Source organism: Elephas maximus, chromosome 12, assembly GCF_024166365.1.
Source record: "Elephas maximus indicus isolate mEleMax1 chromosome 12, mEleMax1 primary haplotype, whole genome shotgun sequence".
In the NCBI taxonomy this organism is placed as follows: Eukaryota; Metazoa; Chordata; class Mammalia; order Proboscidea; family Elephantidae; genus Elephas; species Elephas maximus.
Window position 1 is genome coordinate 92218543 of NC_064830.1, and position 17420 is coordinate 92235962.

The following is a 17420-nucleotide window of genomic DNA, read 5'->3' on the forward strand; positions in this document are numbered from 1 at the left end:
AAACAGAGATGTTAGTAAGTTGTTGGATATCCAGTCTGAAGTTCAGAATAGAGGTCTGGCCTGGAGATACATTGGGGGGTCATTAGCATTAGATGATATTGAAAACTATGAGATTAGAGGAGATCACCAAGGGAGTGGGTGGAAATGGTGAAAAGAAGTCTGAGGACTGAGCACTAGGGGTTTTCATGTTGAGAGATAGGAAGAACTAGAAGGAGGATATCCACAAGAGAATGGTATCCTAGAAGCCAAGTGAGAGCAGGGTTTTAAGGAGAGCGTAATGTTCAACTATGTTAAATGATGCTGATAGTTTAGTAAAATGAGGACTAAGAAATGGCCACTGGATGAACCAAGTGGAAGCCACTGGTGACTTGAGCAGTTTCTGTGGAGTGGCGAAAGGCAAAAGCCTAAGTGTGTGTTTAAGAAAGAATGAGGGGAGAGAATTGGAAGCAGCTAGTATAGACAACATGTATAAGGAGTTTTGCTATGAAGAACGATAAAGAAATGGGGTGATAGCAAGGGGGCAGTACAATAAAAAATATATTTTAAGAGAAATAAAAGCATATTTTTGTATACTGATGGGAAAAATCCAATGGAAGGGGAAAACAGCAGGACAATGAGATGGGACCCAGGGCACAAGCAGCAGGTTGGCTTTGCTGGGAGCATGATCAATTCATCTCTAGTAACAAGAGAAGGAGCAGAGCAAAGGGCACTGATGCACATAGGTGGGTGGTTGTGGGAAATGGAGCTTTTAGAATCTCTTATGATGGCTTCTGTTTTCTCAATGAAATGGGGAGCAAGGCAATCAGCCTGGAGTGAGAATGGCAGAAGAAGCATTCTAAGGTTGGAGAGAGGGGTGAAGACTTGAATAGTCATCTAGGAGTATGGGAGAGTGGATAGACTAGAGAGATGTGGTCAGAACTGGACAGCATTAAGGGCCCACTTGAGGTTCATGGTCATGAATTTTAAATGAGACTGGTTGCCATGGTTGGGTGGTTTGTCCAGCCACATTAAGCTGCTTGGGGGCAGGCTCAGAGTAGGTGGAAAGTTGTTTACCAGGGCTGTGGTTTTGCCAGACAGGTGTAATAAAGTGAGAAAGGAAGGGGCAAGGGGGTTGAGAGTGTAAGGTGTAATAAAGTGAGAAAGGAAGGGGCAAGGGGGTTGAGAGTATATGCAAGGACGTGATTGTAACTGTGGAATTTAAGCTGGTTAAGTAAGGAAGTGAGGACAAGGAGGTCAGGGGAGGAATAGTAGAAAGAATGATCAATGGATTTGGGAGTTCAGTGAGGTAGAGGATTGTTGAGGGTCTGAGATGACCTGAAAGAGGGAGGGGCTGCATATATTTGTAACACAAAGCCTAGGGCACAGACATTGGAGTGATTGTCTGGGTGGGGTAGAGCTTGGTATCTTTGGAGAACTGGAGTCTTTGAAGTAGAGTTCAAGGAACTGACCGAACAGGGTGTAGGAAGTCTCATCAATGTGGATATTGAAATCACCAAAAATTATGACAAGAGCAGTGCTGAAGAAATCCAAGAGCTAAACTCTGTGGCCATGGGCAGCAAAGATGACCACTGAAAATACTAAAGTTTAACTTCTCATAACACCTCTCCCTGGCAAAGCCTGGGATGACTTGAACACCTTTTTCTCCTAGGAAAATGTTCCAAATAATGTATAGCCAAAGAAGGGTGGCAGGAGAAGCCGTGTTGATTTCCTGAGGCTCAAAGGACAGTGTAGCCTAAAAAAAAGAAAAAAAAAAAATTTTTTTTTTTCCTAAAAGTCTGTATAACTGTTAGGAATTTATTACTGAAGCTAAGCTTCAATGACCTAATCTGTAAAACTTACATAATAGCAGTACCTGCCTCACAGAATGGCTATGCATATTTAACGTAGTACTGTATGCAAATAATTTATTGCACTTTTAGGCATTAGCTCATAGACCTCTCTCCCAGCAAGTTTATGAGGTAAATTCAAGTTAATTCCCATTTCACAGATGAGGAAACGTTGGCAGGTGGGGCTGATGTTGATGGTACCTGTAAAAGTGAGGAGGGTCCCACTCTGAGAGGTTCACAAGTCCCCTGAGAACGCTGTGAGGTGAGGCGCGGAAAGCCGGCAGCGGACGACGCACACCGGAGGCAGCCTGCACCTCTGGGGCTCCCGCCAGATTGGTGGCCAATAGCTCCCTCCGGTGGCGGAAGCAAAGAGCGCAGCCGGCGGGCAGGACCGGGCGCGAGGGGAGGGTCCCCGCGGCAGGTAGGGGTGAGGCCGGCAGCCAGCAGACATTTGTGGGAGTTTGAGGACTAGGACCCCGGAAGGCGCCACCCGATGTGGCCCCGAACCCTCCGCGACGCACCTGGGTCAGGTGCTGCGGCCCCGCCCACCTCCAGGCCGCCCTTCCGCAGTCAACACGAACCCGTTTCAGGCGGCGGCTCCTCTCGGCGCCTCGGAGCTACAAGCTTGTTTGCGCCAGCTACCCAGGGCGAGGAGGGGCAACAGGGGCTGTGGTCCACACCCGGTCGGAGACGTAAGTCTGAAGGACGACGCCTAGCAGCACCAAGAGGCGCACGTGGTTGTCAAGCCGCCCTGGCAGCTAGTGACCGGGAAGGGGCGGGGCCTCTCTTGGCACGCCCACGGGGCGGGGCCTCGGCCGGCGGCCAATGGAGCGCCAAGGGGGGGGCGGGCTCGGGGCCTGGCATCCCGGTAGCCGCCGCAGTGTTTTCTGCCCCCTGCGTTCCCTCCACCAGTAGCGGACCCCTTCGGCTCTCGGGGATCGCCCTGGAGGGGCTGCGTCCTCCGAGCCTGGGTGAGTGAGCACCCGAGCTGTAGGGGATGCCTGGCTGGCGAAACGGTGCTCTCGGCACCCTCCGACTGGCTCCGGGAGAAAGTGGGCAGAAGTGGGGTGGGGGAGGATGTTGCATGATGCGAGCCGGCCTGTGTTTTTGTTGTGGTAGTTGAGAGGTGTGTTTGGGTTGGTAGGAGATTTTGGGGGGCACCTCGTGTGGATGGAAACCCTGATGGCGAAGTGGTTAGGAGCTAGGGCTGCTAACCAAAAGGTCAGCAGTTCGAATCCACCATAGTGCACCTTGGAAACTCTATGGGACAGTTGTACTCTGTCCTATATGGTCGCTATGAGTCGGAATCGACTCGATTGCAACGGGTTTTGGCTTTTTTTGTGTGGATGGGAGGAGTTTGGTGGCGCTAAGGAGAGGGAGGAGGAGGTTGAGATGGGCTGAGGGCGAGGGTTGTAGGATTGTGGGGCTTGGGAAGATTTGGAAGTTTCTTGTGACCCGCGGTTGAGGTGTTTGCGTAGGGGGCTTGAGTGTGGTGGCTCAGGTCTTAGGAGGAGAAGGTGAGGAGAGTTCCCTGCCGGTAACTCACTTCCCTTTTGTGGATTTGCTTCCTCTTGTACTGCTAATTCAGAGAGAGAGGCTGGAGAAACCTTTGCTGCCAGAGGATCAGTGCCCTCTTTCCAGAGTCACTGCCAACCCTCGTCTCAGGGATATGGGGGGAGGGGCCTTGATATCTAAGTGTTCAGGGGGCTTGACCCCACCATTATTGGAGCGGTGGCTGGGACCACTGACGCTTTTGAGTTGCTGGTAAGCACCTGTGTTTGTTTCCTTGTAGCCCTGCCCTTTGGGGAGTCTTCTGAATGTTTGGGTAGAGGTGTTTTGTGGGGTCCTGTGGAGCAAAATTTCTTTTTCAGGCCTCATAACCCTTTTGTGGCTTCCCCTGTCTGCTCCCAGCCATGGCCAGTGAGAATTCACCTCTGCTGGCCTACCGGCTCCTGGGGGAGGAGGGAGTTGCCTTCCCTGCTAATGGGGCAGGGGGTCCTGGAGCGACGTCTGCCCGGAAGCTCTCCACCTTCCTGGGTGTGGTGGTACCCACGGTCCTGTCCATGTTCAGTGTAGTTGTCTTCATGAGGATTGGTGAGTGAGTGGAGGATACAGGGGTGCAGTGGTGATGGAGGTGGGGCTGGGGTTAGGTTGGGAAAGGGCCTGGGAGAAGAGGGTGGATGAAGGACTTGGAGAGGGGGCTCCCTGTGGCCTTGGGTTTAGCTCTGCCCTGGAGCTTACTGATGATGAATGGGGTAGAGGGTGAGGTGGGGGTGGTAGTTGTGGTCTGTGACACACCTTGTAACCTGTTTTGCTACTCTTGTCCCAGGGTTTGTGGTGGGCCATGCTGGGCTGCTCCAGGCCCTGGCGATGCTCCTGGTCGCCTACTTCATCCTGGCACTCACCGTCCTCTCTGTCTGTGCCATAGCCACCAATGGAGCTGTGCGGGGGGGCGGAGCCTACTGTATCCTCCAATGGTGGTGGACTGGGGTCTGGGTGGTTTTGTCTTCTAGAGAGGGCGTGAAAGGGGCTGGTACCCTCCATCCCTGGGAGGACTGGGTAAGAGGGAGGCAAGTTCCAATGAATGACAGGTTAGTGCATCTCTGTAGTCTACCAGGTGTTTTCCCAGCTGTTATTTTGATTCTCGTAGCAGTCTTGCCAGTTGGGTAGTTCTCTCTCCATTTTAGAGATGAGGAAACTGGAGCTCAGAGGGCGTTAGTGCAGAGCCACACGACCAGGAAGTGGGTGTGCTAGGACTCATTGCCACTGAGCAGTTCCTGCGGGAGATGAGTCTGTGGAGGGCCATCTGGAGGATGTTTTGTTCCGCGACCCCTTCCTCATATTCCACTTCAGTTTCTTTTCCCTTAATGCTCACTTCCTGCTTCCACTTTTAGTCATGATCAGCCGGACCCTGGGGCCTGAGGTTGGGGGCAGCATCGGCCTCATGTTCTACCTGGCTAACATCTGTGGCTGTGCCATCTGCGTGCTGGGGCTGGTGGAGGCTGTGCTCGATGTCTTCGGGGCTGGTCTGTGGGCTCTCCACCCCAGTCTGGGCAGCTCTGTGGGGTTTGCAGGGTCTAGGATTCTGGGACTGAGAGGGAGAAGCCCTTAGCTGGACTGTGTCAAGCCCCTACTGTGTGCCCAGCGATGCATATGTTCGAGCAATTGTCCTTGTCCACAGGGAATTAGCACCTAGTCCAGGAGAGCAGGCAAATACCCCTAAAATTGACACAGGAAAATTGGTGGTACCCAGTGGGAGGGTGAGGATGCTGGGGTAAAGCTGAGTGGGGAAGTAGAAACGATGGCCTCTCTGAGGCAGGTGGGGCAAAGAAGGGTCTGTTTCTGCTTTGGGTCAGGGTTTGGGTCCCTCCTTAGGGTCTGGCCTTCTAACTCTGCCCCTTCCTCTCTTCAGATGCCACAGGGCCCAATGGGCTTCGAGTCCTCCCGCAGGGCTACGGCTGGAACCTGCTCTATGGCTCCCTGCTGCTAGGTCTCGTGGGTGGGGTCTGCACACTGGGAGCTGGGCTCTATGCCCGGGCATCCTTCCTTACATTCCTGCTGGTTTCTGGCTCCCTGGCCTCAGTGCTGGTCAGCTTTGTGGCTGTGGCACCCAGGGACATCCCCTTAACTCCTCTGCCTGGCCCCAATGGCTCCTCCCTGCCCCCCCGGGTTGGACACTTCACTGGCTTCAACAGCAGCACCCTGAAGGCCAACTTGGCTGGTGAGTTGGGCACTTTGGTGCCAGGGTATTCAGGACAAAGGGCGGGCACATGTCGGGGCTGGACCCTTAGAGCCCCGGGATGGGAACAGGTGTCAAAGAGAGTTAGGGGGCAGGATGTCTGGACCTCAGAGCATTGCAATTTAATTAAAATCTGTCTGGCATGTGTTTGGTGCTGTGGTTTTTGCCCAGCATGGCACAAGAGAGACCACAAGATAGCCCTTGCCTTAGAGGAACTTGTACCCTAGTTGGAGAGATAAGCTATACAATCAGGAAACAATTCAGTAGCAAAGTAAGAGTGAGATTCAAGCAGACAAAAGTTTAGGGCAGGGAGACTGGGCTGGAAGAGGCAGGAGTAGGTGAAGCTGGAAGTTAAGTGAGAAGGATTGGGGGATTCAGGTAGGGGTAGGAAGGGAAGGCATCTCAGGAAGAGCGTGAATTAAGGCCCAGAGGGAAGAACAGAGAAGTAAGGGGGAGTCAGAAGTGATTAGTCCAGCTAAGCTAGGGCCAGTGAGGAGTCAGGGCCGGGGTCCTTTGAGGGCAGTAGGGGAGGGAGGAGGTTGTGGAATGTGAGGAGAGGGTGGCCTGGCCAATGTGTCTGGGTGCCAAACAAGGATGCTGACATTTCCTTCCTGGAAATAATCCCTTCTCAGGTAGCTATGCCCGGGACTACACCACGGGGGCCATGATGACCTTCGTCAGCGTCTTTGCTGTCCTCTTCAATGGCTGCACAGGCATCATGGCAGGGGCCAACATGTCAGGTGGGAGTGCCTACCTGCTGCCACCTGGGGGCGTGGGGCTGCCATCACTTGCCCCTATGGGGGGCATGAGGGTTCGGAGGTGCAGGGGGATGGTGGGGAGAGCTGACCTTTCTCCTGATTCCCTCCCTCCAGGGGAGCTGAAAGATCCCAGCCGGGCGATTCCTCTGGGCACTATCGTGGCTGTTGCGTACACCTTCTTCGTCTATGCCTTGCTTTTCTTCCTCTCCAGCTTCACCTGTGACAGGTGCCTGGGAAGGGGGGTGAGCCAGGCCCTTGCAAGGGTGGAGTGTCAGAGGAAAGTTCGGTATACCTGGATCACCGAGGGAAGCACAGGCTGGGGAGCACATACCCAGATTTTGGGGTGGAGAGAAAATGGAGACTGTCTCTCCCATTGGGAGGGAGACAGAGCTGCTGCTGCTGCTGGGGAGGGCTGGCATATGTGAAAGCAACTCGTAGCTATCATGTGCCAGGTCGCTGCCATGTAAGCATTGATTTGTGTGTGGGGCAGGGAAGCTTTCTAGGTAATTTGTATTGTCACAGATACTTGGTCTTCTGTGCGTATCCTGTTGGAAATGACTACCACGTAATTAAATTCAAGGCAGCCAAATGATAACCATTGCATACCCAGGAAATCCTTTTGGCCCATTTGGTATATTGCTCTGATCCCTGAGGTTGGGGCTGGGTCAACTGACGTACATAAACAGCTTTTCCCCACTTACTGTTGGGAGCACTTTTCTCACAGAACCCTGTGATGATCGCATATCTGTTATCTGTATCCTTTGTTCCTCCCCTTCCGTCCCCACCCAGGACCCTGCTGCAGGAAGACTACGGGTTCTTTCGTGCCATCAGCCTGTGGCCCCCACTGGTGTTGATCGGCGTCTATGCCACGTCGCTCTCAGCTTCCATGAGCTCCCTCATTGGTGCCTCACGCATCCTCCACGCCCTGGCCCAGGATGATCTCTTTGGTGAGTTCTCCCCTGCCTCCTTGTGGGCTCTGGGCATGTCTTCCTGGCTCTGCCTCCGGCCCTGCCTGACCCAGGCTCATGTGGCTGTGGCATTTTTGTTTTCACAGGCGTGATCTTGGCACCAGCAAAGGTTGTGTCTCGAGGAGGAAACCCCTGGGGGGCCGTGCTGTATTCTTGGGGCCTAGTGCAGGTAAGCATCCTTCTTCAAGCTACCATGCCCCACCCCCTACAGCATGATCACCTGCTCTCAGGATGGCGGAAGGTTTAGGCTCGGGCTGGGAGATAAGTGTAGAGTTCCCGGGTGGTGCAACGGGGTTAAAATGCTTGGCTGCTAACCAAAAGGTTGGAGGTTGGAGTCCACTCGGACACACTTCAGAAGAAAGGACTGGTAATCTGCTTCCAAAAGCTCACATTGAAAACCCTATGGAGGCCAGTTCTACTCTGACACGCATGGGCTGCCATGAGTCGGAGCCGACCTGATGGCATCTGGTTTACTGGTGAGATATGTACTGAATGGTGAGGCTGTATTGGCATTTTGTGTGGGATGCATTGGCATTTGTATCAATACCCAGCCTCTTGGTCCTTGCCCAGCTGGTGCTCCTGGCTGGAAAGTTGAATACACTGGCTGCCGTGGTCACTGTCTTCTACTTGGTGGCCTATGCTGCAGTGGACCTGTCCTGCCTAAGCCTGGAATGGGCCTCAGCCCCTAACTTCCGGTGAGAGAATAAAATGCCTGTGTCCCCAGAGAAAAACAGGGAGGAATGGGAGGGCCTTGGAGCCCTGGTGGTATAGTGGTTAAGTGCTATGGCTGCTAATCAAAAGGTCGGCAGTTCAAATCCACCAGCCGCTTCTTGGAAACCCTATGGGGCAGTTCTACTCTGTCCTGTAGGGTGAGTATGAGTCAGAATTGACTCAACAGCAAAGGGTTTGGTTTGGGTTTTGGACCAAGAGGGCGGGGGTGGGGATTAGAGTAGCATGTCTGTGTGTTGAGGGCAGTCCCTGAGTTTCCTTCCTTCTCTCTGTCCATCCTCAGCCCCACCTTCAACCTGTTCTCCTGGCACACCTGCTTGCTGGGGGTGGCCTCCTGCCTGCTCATGATGTTTCTCATCAGTCCTGGGGCTGCCGGCGGCTCCCTGCTTCTCATGGGCCTGCTTTCTGCCCTGCTCACAGCTCGAGGAGGCCCCAGCAGCTGGGGCTATGTCAGCCAGGCCTTGCTTTTCCACCAGGTTGGGGGAGCTTGGAGGAGGGTGGTGAGGGGAGGCCTTCTAGGAAAGCCCACCTGTCAAGGGGGCCTCCTCTTCCCTCGGCTGGAGTTTGTATTCCTGTCCGAGAGGTGCTGAGTGGTTGCCCTTTCTGGCCCTTCCTTCCTACATGTCATCCATGTCCCCAGGTACGCAAGTACCTGCTCCGGTTGGACGTCCGGAAGGACCACGTGAAGTTCTGGCGGCCGCAACTGCTGCTCTTGGTGGGGAACCCCCGGGGCTCCCTGCCTCTGCTGCGGTTGGCCAACCAGCTCAAGAAGGGGGGTCTGTACGTGCTGGGCCACGTCACCCTGGGCGACCTTGGTGAGTTGCCCTCCTGCTCACATTCCCATTCTCCCTCCCTCCTTGGTCTCAGGGATTCTTCGTGTCCCAGACATACTTCTTTCCAGATGACCTACCCACCCTGCCACAGCCTGCCTGGACCTTTTTCTTCTGCTCATTTGGGATTTGGAGTCTGGGAATAAGTAAAGGGGTTTGGCCACATGGGCTGCCTTCCTTTGCCTACCTTCTCCACAGACTCCCTGCCCTCGGACCCTGTGCAGCCGCAGTATGGGGCATGGCTGAGCCTGGTGGACCGGGCCCAAGTGAAGGCCTTTGTGGACCTCACCCTCTCTCCCTCCGTGCGCCAGGGGGCTCAGCATCTGCTGCGTATCTCAGGCCTTGGTGAGCTGCTTCCTCTCTGTTTCCTCCAGCTCCCTTTGTGGACCCGTTAAATCTCCACTCCCCTCTCCCAGAGAGTAAATCACAAATTGCAAACTCTAAAAGGAACTCAGAATCTAGTGCAGATAAGATGCAGTGCTCAAAGATAACAACCACGCTGATGGTGGTATATGATAAGGCCTAGTAGAAGATGCTGAGCGTTAGAGATGGGGTGATACTTTTTTTTTCCTGAACCAAGAATCGGGGCCCAGGCTTTGATGAGTCTGTTGTACTTCTAGGGGCAAGAGAAGAGTAATTATTTGGGTCTGGGGCTGCCCTATCAAATCTAGGGCAGATGGTTTCTAAGCACCAGAGTTCAGAGAAACAAATGCTGCTACGCACTGATATGGCCCGTAAAGTTTTTGTGAAGAGATGGTACCTCAGCCAGGCCTTGAATGGGCTGGAGAAGTGGGGAGCATTGCAACGTGGGCCGGAGACCACAGAGCACAGAGGATGCCAAGGGCATGGGGAAGGTTCCCAAGCTTTGTGAGTGTGTCTTAATGCTGAGGCCTCTAGCCTTGGGCTGCACATTCCTCCAAATTTGTGCTCAATATCTGTGGCCACCTTTTCCATTTAGGATCTGATGTCCGACAGTGCTGGACATTGCTTTGCTCAGTGCACATCAGAAAATGCTCAGGAGGGGATGTCTAGTTTCATCTGCAGTAGGGTGGGGGGAGGTGCATCGTTAGATAGCCCAGGGGCATCTGAGAGTCTGGTCTTTCCTCTGCCCCACCCTTGTAGGAAACCTGCAAAGAGGCTATTAAACCAAAAAAAAAAAAAAAAAAAAACCAAACTCATTGCTGTCAAGTTGATTACGACTCATGGCGACCCTATACGACAAAGTAGAAGTGCCCATAGGGTTTCCAAGGAGCGGCTGGTGGATTTGAACTGCCGAGCTTTTGGTTAGCAGCCAGATGTTTAAACCACCGCGCCACCAGGGCTCCAAGAGGTCACTACTTTCAGGAAATGTATCTTGATTCAAGTAAAAGGGAAAGGATTTCCTCTAGGTAGTGCATTCTCCTGGCGCGTAGAATTTGATTCACTGGTAGGTTTTTTGCAGCCCGTTTGTTTCATGAGGAGGAGTTTTGGAAGTGGTTTCAGAGCCTTCTGAAAATGCAGCCCTGTGAAAGGGAGGGATTATCACATTCCACATTGACTGTGGAAGTAGTACAAAACAGGGAGCTGTTGGCAGGGACTTGGGACGTTGTGGTTCGCATGCACACTGGCTTGGTGCTAGGCTGCCGCGTTCATGTGCTGGCCCCGGTACCTACGAGAGCAGGGAGACTTCGGCAATGTTACTTTCCTGCTCTGTGCTTCAGGTTCCTTATGTGTAAAATGGAAGAATAAGTGTTACCTACCTCACAACGTTGTTTCAAGGATTAAATGAGTTAAAACCAGGGTTCCAATGGGTCAGTTTTGTTGGGTGGGGGGTTCTGCCCCCTGCTGAGAATTTGCATTTCTAACCTATTCCCAGGCTGTTCTAATGCTGCTGGTTAGGGACCAGTTCGGAGAACCACTAGCAGAGCAGTGGTTCTCAAGATTTATTATATGTAAGAGTCACCTGGGGATCTTGTTAAACCATAGATTCTGATTCAGTATACCTGGGGTGGAATTATTTGCATGGCCTGGGAACTTGTTAGAAATGCAAATTTTCAGCAGAGGTTCAGGAAAAAAAAAAAAAAACAGCAAAAATCCCCTAACCTGTTCAAAGCCAGTGCTTTCAACAGGACCTGGGGCCTTGTAAGTTCCTTCAGGAATGGTGCTGTGAACGTAACATTCCGAGGCTTTGCAGGAGTAGGAACAGGCTGTGAAGCCTAGCTCGTCTCATGTCATAGCAGGATCTGAGGTGCTTTCCCTGGGGATTGAGGCCATGAACTTGACTAATCAGGGTGTCAGACTCTCCCATCATGAAAAAGGTGTGCTGCTTAAAAATGCGGAATAAACAGGTTCCTACTTCCCATGGCCCTGAAGTGCGTATTCTCCAAGTGAGGCGAGCTTTGACTATTTAAAGGAGGAGGTTAGTGATGAAGATAAGTGGATAAATGCATGTGAAAGTGTTTAGGAAAACGAAAAAGTCATTATGCAAATATACATAATGCCAGGAGAACCCACACACAGTGTAAATGTAATACTTAATGGCTGACACACTAATTGTCAGTGTGTCCGTGGGCGCATCCTTGTGTGGTAGAAGCTCAATCTGTGAGTCTGATTCCTGTCTGTTCTTTCCTGCCTCTGCTCCCAGGTGGCATGAAGCCCAACACATTGGTCCTGGGTTTCTACGATGATGCCCCACCTCAGGACCATTTCCTGACAGACCCAGCTTTCTCGGAGCCTACTGATGGCACTAGGGAGGGGGGGCCTCCAGCCCTGAGCACCTTGTTCTCTCCACCTCGGGCTCCTGGGAGCCCCCGGGCTCTCAGTCCCCAGGACTATGTGGCCACCGTAGCGGATGCCCTCAAGATGAACAAGAACGTGGTTCTGGCTCGGGCCTGTGGAGCCCTGCCCCCTGAGCGGCTGAGCCGGGGGTCTGGGGGCACTTCTCAGCCACACCACATGGACGTGTGGCCCCTCAACTTGCTGCGGCCTCGGGGTGGGCCCGGCTATGTGGACGTCTGTGGCCTCTTCCTGCTGCAGATGGCAACCATTTTGGGCATGGTGCCTGCTTGGCACAGTGCTCGTCTCCGGATTTTCCTGTGCTTGGGGCCTCAGGAGGCCCCTGGGGCGGCTGAGGAGCGGCTCCGGGCACTGCTGAGCCAGCTGAGGATCCGGGCTGAAGTGCAGGAAGTGGTATGGGGCGAGGGGGCTGGCATCAGAGAGCTGGAAGAGGAAGGGTACTTTGAGAACAGCGGGTGGGGAGATGCTGAGGCAGAGGCGCTGGCATGCAGCGCCAACGCCCTGATTCGGGCCCAGCAGGGGCGCAGCAGAAGTGGAGGGCCTGGTGGGCCGGAGGGTGGGGATGAGGAGGAGGGACCTGCCACTGCCCTGACCTTCCTGTACCTGCCTCGGCCACCCGCTGATCCTGCCCGATACCTCCGATACCTGGCGTTGCTGGAGATCCTGAGCCGTGACCTGGGCCCCACGCTACTCATTCATGGTGTCACTCCTGTCACATGCACTGATCTCTGATGCCTAATGGAGCCCCATTCCTGATGGTGGGTAGAAAGGGCCCACCCAGGCTCAGCAACCCCTCTTGATTAGTGGATGTCGAGGAGAGGAAGCACCTCTTTCCACTTGCCCTGCACTTGGGGCTGGAGCCCAGTGGAGATGTCAAGGGATTCTGGGCGGGCCAACTCCTTTCCCATTGTGAGTGGGACCCCATGTACTAACGTAGGGCAGCTCTGCATCCCAGTCTCCACTGTGGGGGGGGCAGTCAGCAGCCCCCCTTCCCTTCACTGGTGCCTTGTTGGGAGGGGCTGGCTCTCCTCTTGCGACTCTAGGCTACCTCAGTCTCCCTCTCATCGCTGACAGGCTCACTGACCCCTGAGGTTGTGATGTGTTCGTTCTGTTTTATTTTTCTAACTCTGCTGAACGTAAATAAAAGATCAACAAACTACATGCTGGTTGAGCACTGCCCGGCAGCAGGGGAATGGGAGGTGGGTCGACAAGAAAGCCATGTGCCCTTGGGAAAGGGAGAAGCATTTATCGGCATGTGGAAAACAGGGGTGCCGGAGCTGTCCCGACAGCGAGGTTGCCACGTGCAGGACTTGGGGGCGCGGAGCCAGTGGCAGCAAGGGGTGTGGGGCTGGGGGATTCGGGCGACCTGGAGGCAGCCAACGCGGGATCCAGGACACCACTCCCCGCCCCGCAGGAGGGGCCAACTCTGGGAGGGTTGGTGGTTTTGGGCCTAGGGGGCCACGTGACCCTCCCCCAGGAATGTGGTGACATCATCAGGGGCGTGGTCATCCCCAAAATTGGGAAGGAAGGGAGAAAAAAAAAAGGAAGAAAAAGTTTCTTTCCTGGAGTTCCAAACGAGGTGCAGGAAGAGAGGATCAAGGCCAGAGATCCGGGGCTCTGAGGGGTCCCCCGCTCCAGGCCATGTCGGAGCCCACCTGGCTCCCCCCGAAGCAGCCGGAGTCCTCCAGAGCTCCTCAGGGGAGAGTGTTCCCTCGAGGGCCCCCAGGGCCACCGGTGGCCCACGGAGCAGGTAAGGCAGCCCCGGTGCGGTGCGGCCGTAGGGGCCGCCGGTTGCCCAGCGCTCGCCTCTTCCCTCCACTCTTGCCCCCTCCCCCAAGCGGGCTGGGAGGTCCTGCCTGCCCCCATTCTCAGACCCCAGGTGGAGGAGGAGGGAAAGGCGGGGCCCTCTTGGCGCCCCTCGTCTTCTCCATCCCTACCTTTGGTCTCTCTTCCCCTCAACCCAGCACTCCAGCCCCACCCCAGAGTCAATTTTTGCCCCCTCCCATCTGAGCAGTGTTACCAGGCCGGAGGGGGACCAGAGGATCGGGGGCCAGCCTGGGGGGGGTCCCATGGAGCACCCCAGCGCCCGCAGGTGAATACTGGAAGTGGGGGGCATGAGTCGAGTGTGAATGGGACCCGGGGAGGCAGAGGAGACGTTGTGATTTGCATCTCCCTGCTTTTGCTCCATCTCCAGGGGCTCCCCCTAGATAGAGGGAGCTTGGGCCCAGGAAGTCTGGATGCTGAGATAGATTCGCTGACCAGCATGCTGGCTGAGCTGGATGGGGGTCGTGGTCACGTGCCAAGGCGACCAGACCGACAGGTGACTCCTCCCCTTCCCTAACCCTGCTTACTGTCCCCTGCTTCCCACACCTCCAGCCTGCTCCCTTCCCTGGATTGATTCTCAGTCTGAATTCCACCCACCTCCGTCCTACTCCTGTGTGAGAGATGTACGCCCAGCATGAAGAAGCCTGGGCCAGAGAGCTTACTAGGTAGTCAGCCACCTGAGGGCAGTGTCTCCTCAAAAGTTGCCCATCTTGGGGCCACACGTGGGGTTTCCACAGATGTGTGACCTGGAATGGGCCTTCCTTACTCTTTGTGGTCTCTTTCTCCCCAGGCTTATGAGCCCCTTCAGCCCCCTGCCTACCGCACGGGCTCCCTGAAGCCGAACGGAGGGGGTGTTCCATCCCTGCAGCTCCCAGCATCCCCCTATGGAGGTCCCACTCCGGCCTCCTATGCTACTGCCAGCACCCCTGCTGGCCCTGCCTTCCCTGTGCAGGTGAAGGTGGCACAACCAGTGAGAGGCTGTGGCCCACCCAGGCGGGGGGCCTCTCAGGCTTCTAGGCCCCTCCTGGGGCCCCACTTTCCTCTTCCCAGCCGAGGTGAAGTCTGGGGGGCTGGCTATAGGAGCCACCGGGAGCCAGGGCCAGGGGGTAAAGAGGAGGCTGCCAGGGTCCCTGGCCCTGCAGGAGGAGGAAGAGGAGGCAGGTACGGGTCCCAGGTAGGTCCACGGCACTGGGATTTTATAGACAACTGGATATTGAGTGGGTGGGGTGAGGATGGTGTTTAATGTCCTGGTTTTAGAGCAGAGTCACAGGTCGGGGATGTCAGAGCTCTGGATTCCCAAAGGGTGTGGGGGAGGCCAGAGAGGGGGTAGAGCACTGGTGTCTCCTCGAGGCTCTCCCCTGGGTCCTGGGCTGAGCTGCTCTCAAATGGGCTTTCTGGGTTGAATCGCATGTCATGTCACACACAGGGATTTTTATAGTGCCAGAAGTCCAGAGGTAAGACCAAACCCCTGATTCCCACCTCCCAGGTCCCCCTGAGCCAGCCTCCAGAGGAGGAGCTTGAGAGGCTGACCAAGAAGCTGGTGCATGACATGAATCACCCACCCAGCGGGGAGTACTTTGGTGAGCTGCCTCTGCAGTGTGGGAGCATGGGGAGGTGATACTGGAGAGGCAGAGGATGTGGGGGTCTGGCTTCTGGGTCTGTGTAGATTGACCTTTTCCCCACTATCCCTAGGCCGGTGTGGGGGTTGCGGAGAAGATGTGGTGGGGGATGGGGCCGGAGTGGTCGCCCTTGACCGAGTCTTCCATGTTGGCTGCTTTGTCTGTTCTACGTGCCGGGCCCAGCTTCAGGGCCAGCATTTCTATGCTGTGGAGAGGAGGGCGTACTGTGAGAGCTGCTATGTGGTAAGTGGTTCGGGCTGGGTGGCTGGAGTCAGCAGCTGGAGATAGGTGGGAGCCAGATGGCCAGCCCCAAAAAGGAAAAGGACTCAAAGTTGGAGAACTAGAACCTGTTGGAGGGGGAAGACAATGGTTCCTTACAAGTGTGAAGCATTTTAGAGTTAAGGGAATAAATTAAATCCCCACATTAGCCCTGTGAGGCAGGTATTATCGTTGATGACATTTTTACTGGAGACTGTAGCTTAGAGGGGTTAAATGACTTGTCCAGTAAGTTGTAGTGCTGGGACTTGAACTCATCCTCTCAGGTCCACCTTTCACTGAATCACATGCAGGAGGCTAGGTAAATAGATGGGTAGGCTGGCAGGATGCCTGAAGGGCTACCATGGGGTCCCCTGACCTTCCTGCTCCCCTTCCCAACAGGCCACCCTGGAGAAGTGCTCCATGTGCTCCCAGCCCATCCTGGACCGGATCCTTCGGGCTATGGGGAAGGCCTACCACCCTGGCTGTTTCACCTGTGTGGTGTGTCACCGTGGCCTCGATGGCATCCCCTTCACGGTGGATGCCACCAGCCAGATCCACTGCATTGAGGACTTCCACAGGTCAGCATGATAACCCTTTCCATCTCCCTCACCTCTGTTTCATGCCCCAGTATCGATTACTCCTGTTTCCAACCCTGGACCTGCCTCCTTCTCTTTGGTATACCTCTCTTCCCCAGTATCCAAGACCATACCTCTGGTCTCTCCTGTTTCCTCCGGCATCCCACCTTCTTGGGGCTCCATCATTAGTCCCCTCAACTCCGGTCTTGATAGCCTCATTAGTTCCCTTTCACCCTAGGAAGTTTGCTCCACGATGCTCAGTATGTGGCGGGGCCATCATGCCTGAGCCAGGGCAGGAGGAGACTGTGCGAATTGTTGCTCTGGATCGAAGTTTTCATATTGGCTGTTACAAGTGTGAGGTCAGGGGGCCTGGGCAAGAGGAACAGGTCTGGGGTGCTGGGTATGGTTAAGCCTGAGGGAGAAAGAACCCAGGGGTTAAAAGCTGATGGAAAGCTCTTGCTTCTTTCCCAACAGGAGTGTGGGTTGCTGCTCTCCTCTGAGGGTGAGTGTCAAGGCTGCTACCCACTGGACGGACACATCTTGTGCAAGTCCTGCAGCGCCTGGCGCATCCAGGAGCTCTCAGCGACTGTCACCACTGACTGCTGAGTCTTCCCAGAAGCATCTGCTGCATTCTCTGCTCCTGTCGACCACCCTCCCTGATGTTTACCTTTACAATTGTCACCAAATGCTGTCTCTTCTTCCTCTAATTATGAAATAATAATTCTGCAAGAGTTTACAAAACACTTTCAAGTTTATTTTTTTCATCTGATTCTCATAGCAGCCTCAGATACAATCCTGATTTGTTGTTTCTTTGTGAGAATTCTAGAGCTGAGAAGTGAGGTTCCCAGATGGCATGCTTCCCAAATGGCAAAACCAAAATTCGAACCTGATCTTAGTCCCGGTCCAGTTTTTTTGCAATTCTACTGTTCTTTTTAGTGTAAAGATACTCCTCCTCTCAGTGCTGGGAGCAAGGCTGCAGTATGCTCTAGAGAAGCAATGTTCCCTATTAAGCCTTAATACTCAAATAATTGAAAAAGGACTTGGAGTTATCCATTTTGGGTGGTGGTGCATTTAATCTGGGGGCAGGCAAGATGCTGCCTATTGGTCAGGCCTCTACACAACCATGATCATGAAACTATTGGTTTGAGATAACGCTCAGATCTGCCAATTTTGTTTAAAAGTGGGCACTTTTGTCGAAGTGCAGGAACAATGGGTTTTGCAGGTAGCACGTACGGTCTGTGTGGGAGCACGAAATGGTGGGAGGAGAGACTTTAAAATGGTTGCTCTCTTCCCCTAAGGCCAACACTCCCCAAGCCCATGCCCTTGCCCTGCCCAAAGGGCGAAGCCACTCTCGATGAGGTCAGAAGGAACCCCAAATAAAAAGATCAGGTCGGAGGGCAACGGCTGGATGCGAACTGTCTTAGACCCCGGACACACGTGAGAGAACACTCTCTCACGCCCAAAAGGCGCTACCACGGCGGCTAAGCTTGGCTCTGCCCGACTCCCGTAGTTTTTCTCG

General features: G+C 54.4%; 2 protein-coding genes across 5 annotated transcripts; both read left to right on the forward strand.

Moving 5' to 3' along the window:
- The first annotated feature begins 2689 nt into the window (after positions 1-2689).
- Positions 2690-12784, forward strand: SLC12A9 (solute carrier family 12 member 9). Of its 4 annotated transcripts, none has more exons than XM_049904178.1 (14): positions 2690-2797; positions 3738-3920; positions 4156-4290; positions 4721-4852; positions 5239-5547; positions 6198-6305; positions 6438-6549; positions 7113-7270; positions 7378-7460; positions 7862-7986; positions 8304-8496; positions 8661-8835; positions 9049-9195; positions 11474-12784. In XM_049904178.1, the coding sequence occupies exons 2-14, from the start codon at positions 3740-3742 to the stop codon at positions 12355-12357; spliced, it is 2742 nt and encodes a 913-aa protein (XP_049760135.1). In that variant the 5' UTR covers positions 2690-2797; positions 3738-3739; the 3' UTR covers positions 12358-12784. The 4 variants fall into 4 exon arrangements, with proteins under 4 accessions (XP_049760135.1, XP_049760132.1, XP_049760134.1 ...); XM_049904175.1 differs by having other exon boundaries at positions 2709-2797; positions 3698-3920; XM_049904176.1 differs by lacking the exon at positions 2690-2797 and adding an exon at positions 3575-3590.
- A 232-nt stretch (positions 12785-13016) lies between these two features.
- Positions 13017-16637, forward strand: TRIP6 (thyroid hormone receptor interactor 6). Its single transcript, XM_049904609.1, has 9 exons — positions 13017-13375; positions 13590-13717; positions 13820-13945; positions 14240-14623; positions 14936-15029; positions 15142-15311; positions 15726-15904; positions 16140-16260; positions 16376-16637. The coding sequence occupies exons 1-9, from the start codon at positions 13267-13269 to the stop codon at positions 16505-16507; spliced, it is 1443 nt and encodes a 480-aa protein (XP_049760566.1). The 5' UTR covers positions 13017-13266; the 3' UTR covers positions 16508-16637.
- The last annotated feature ends 783 nt before the right edge of the window (positions 16638-17420 follow it).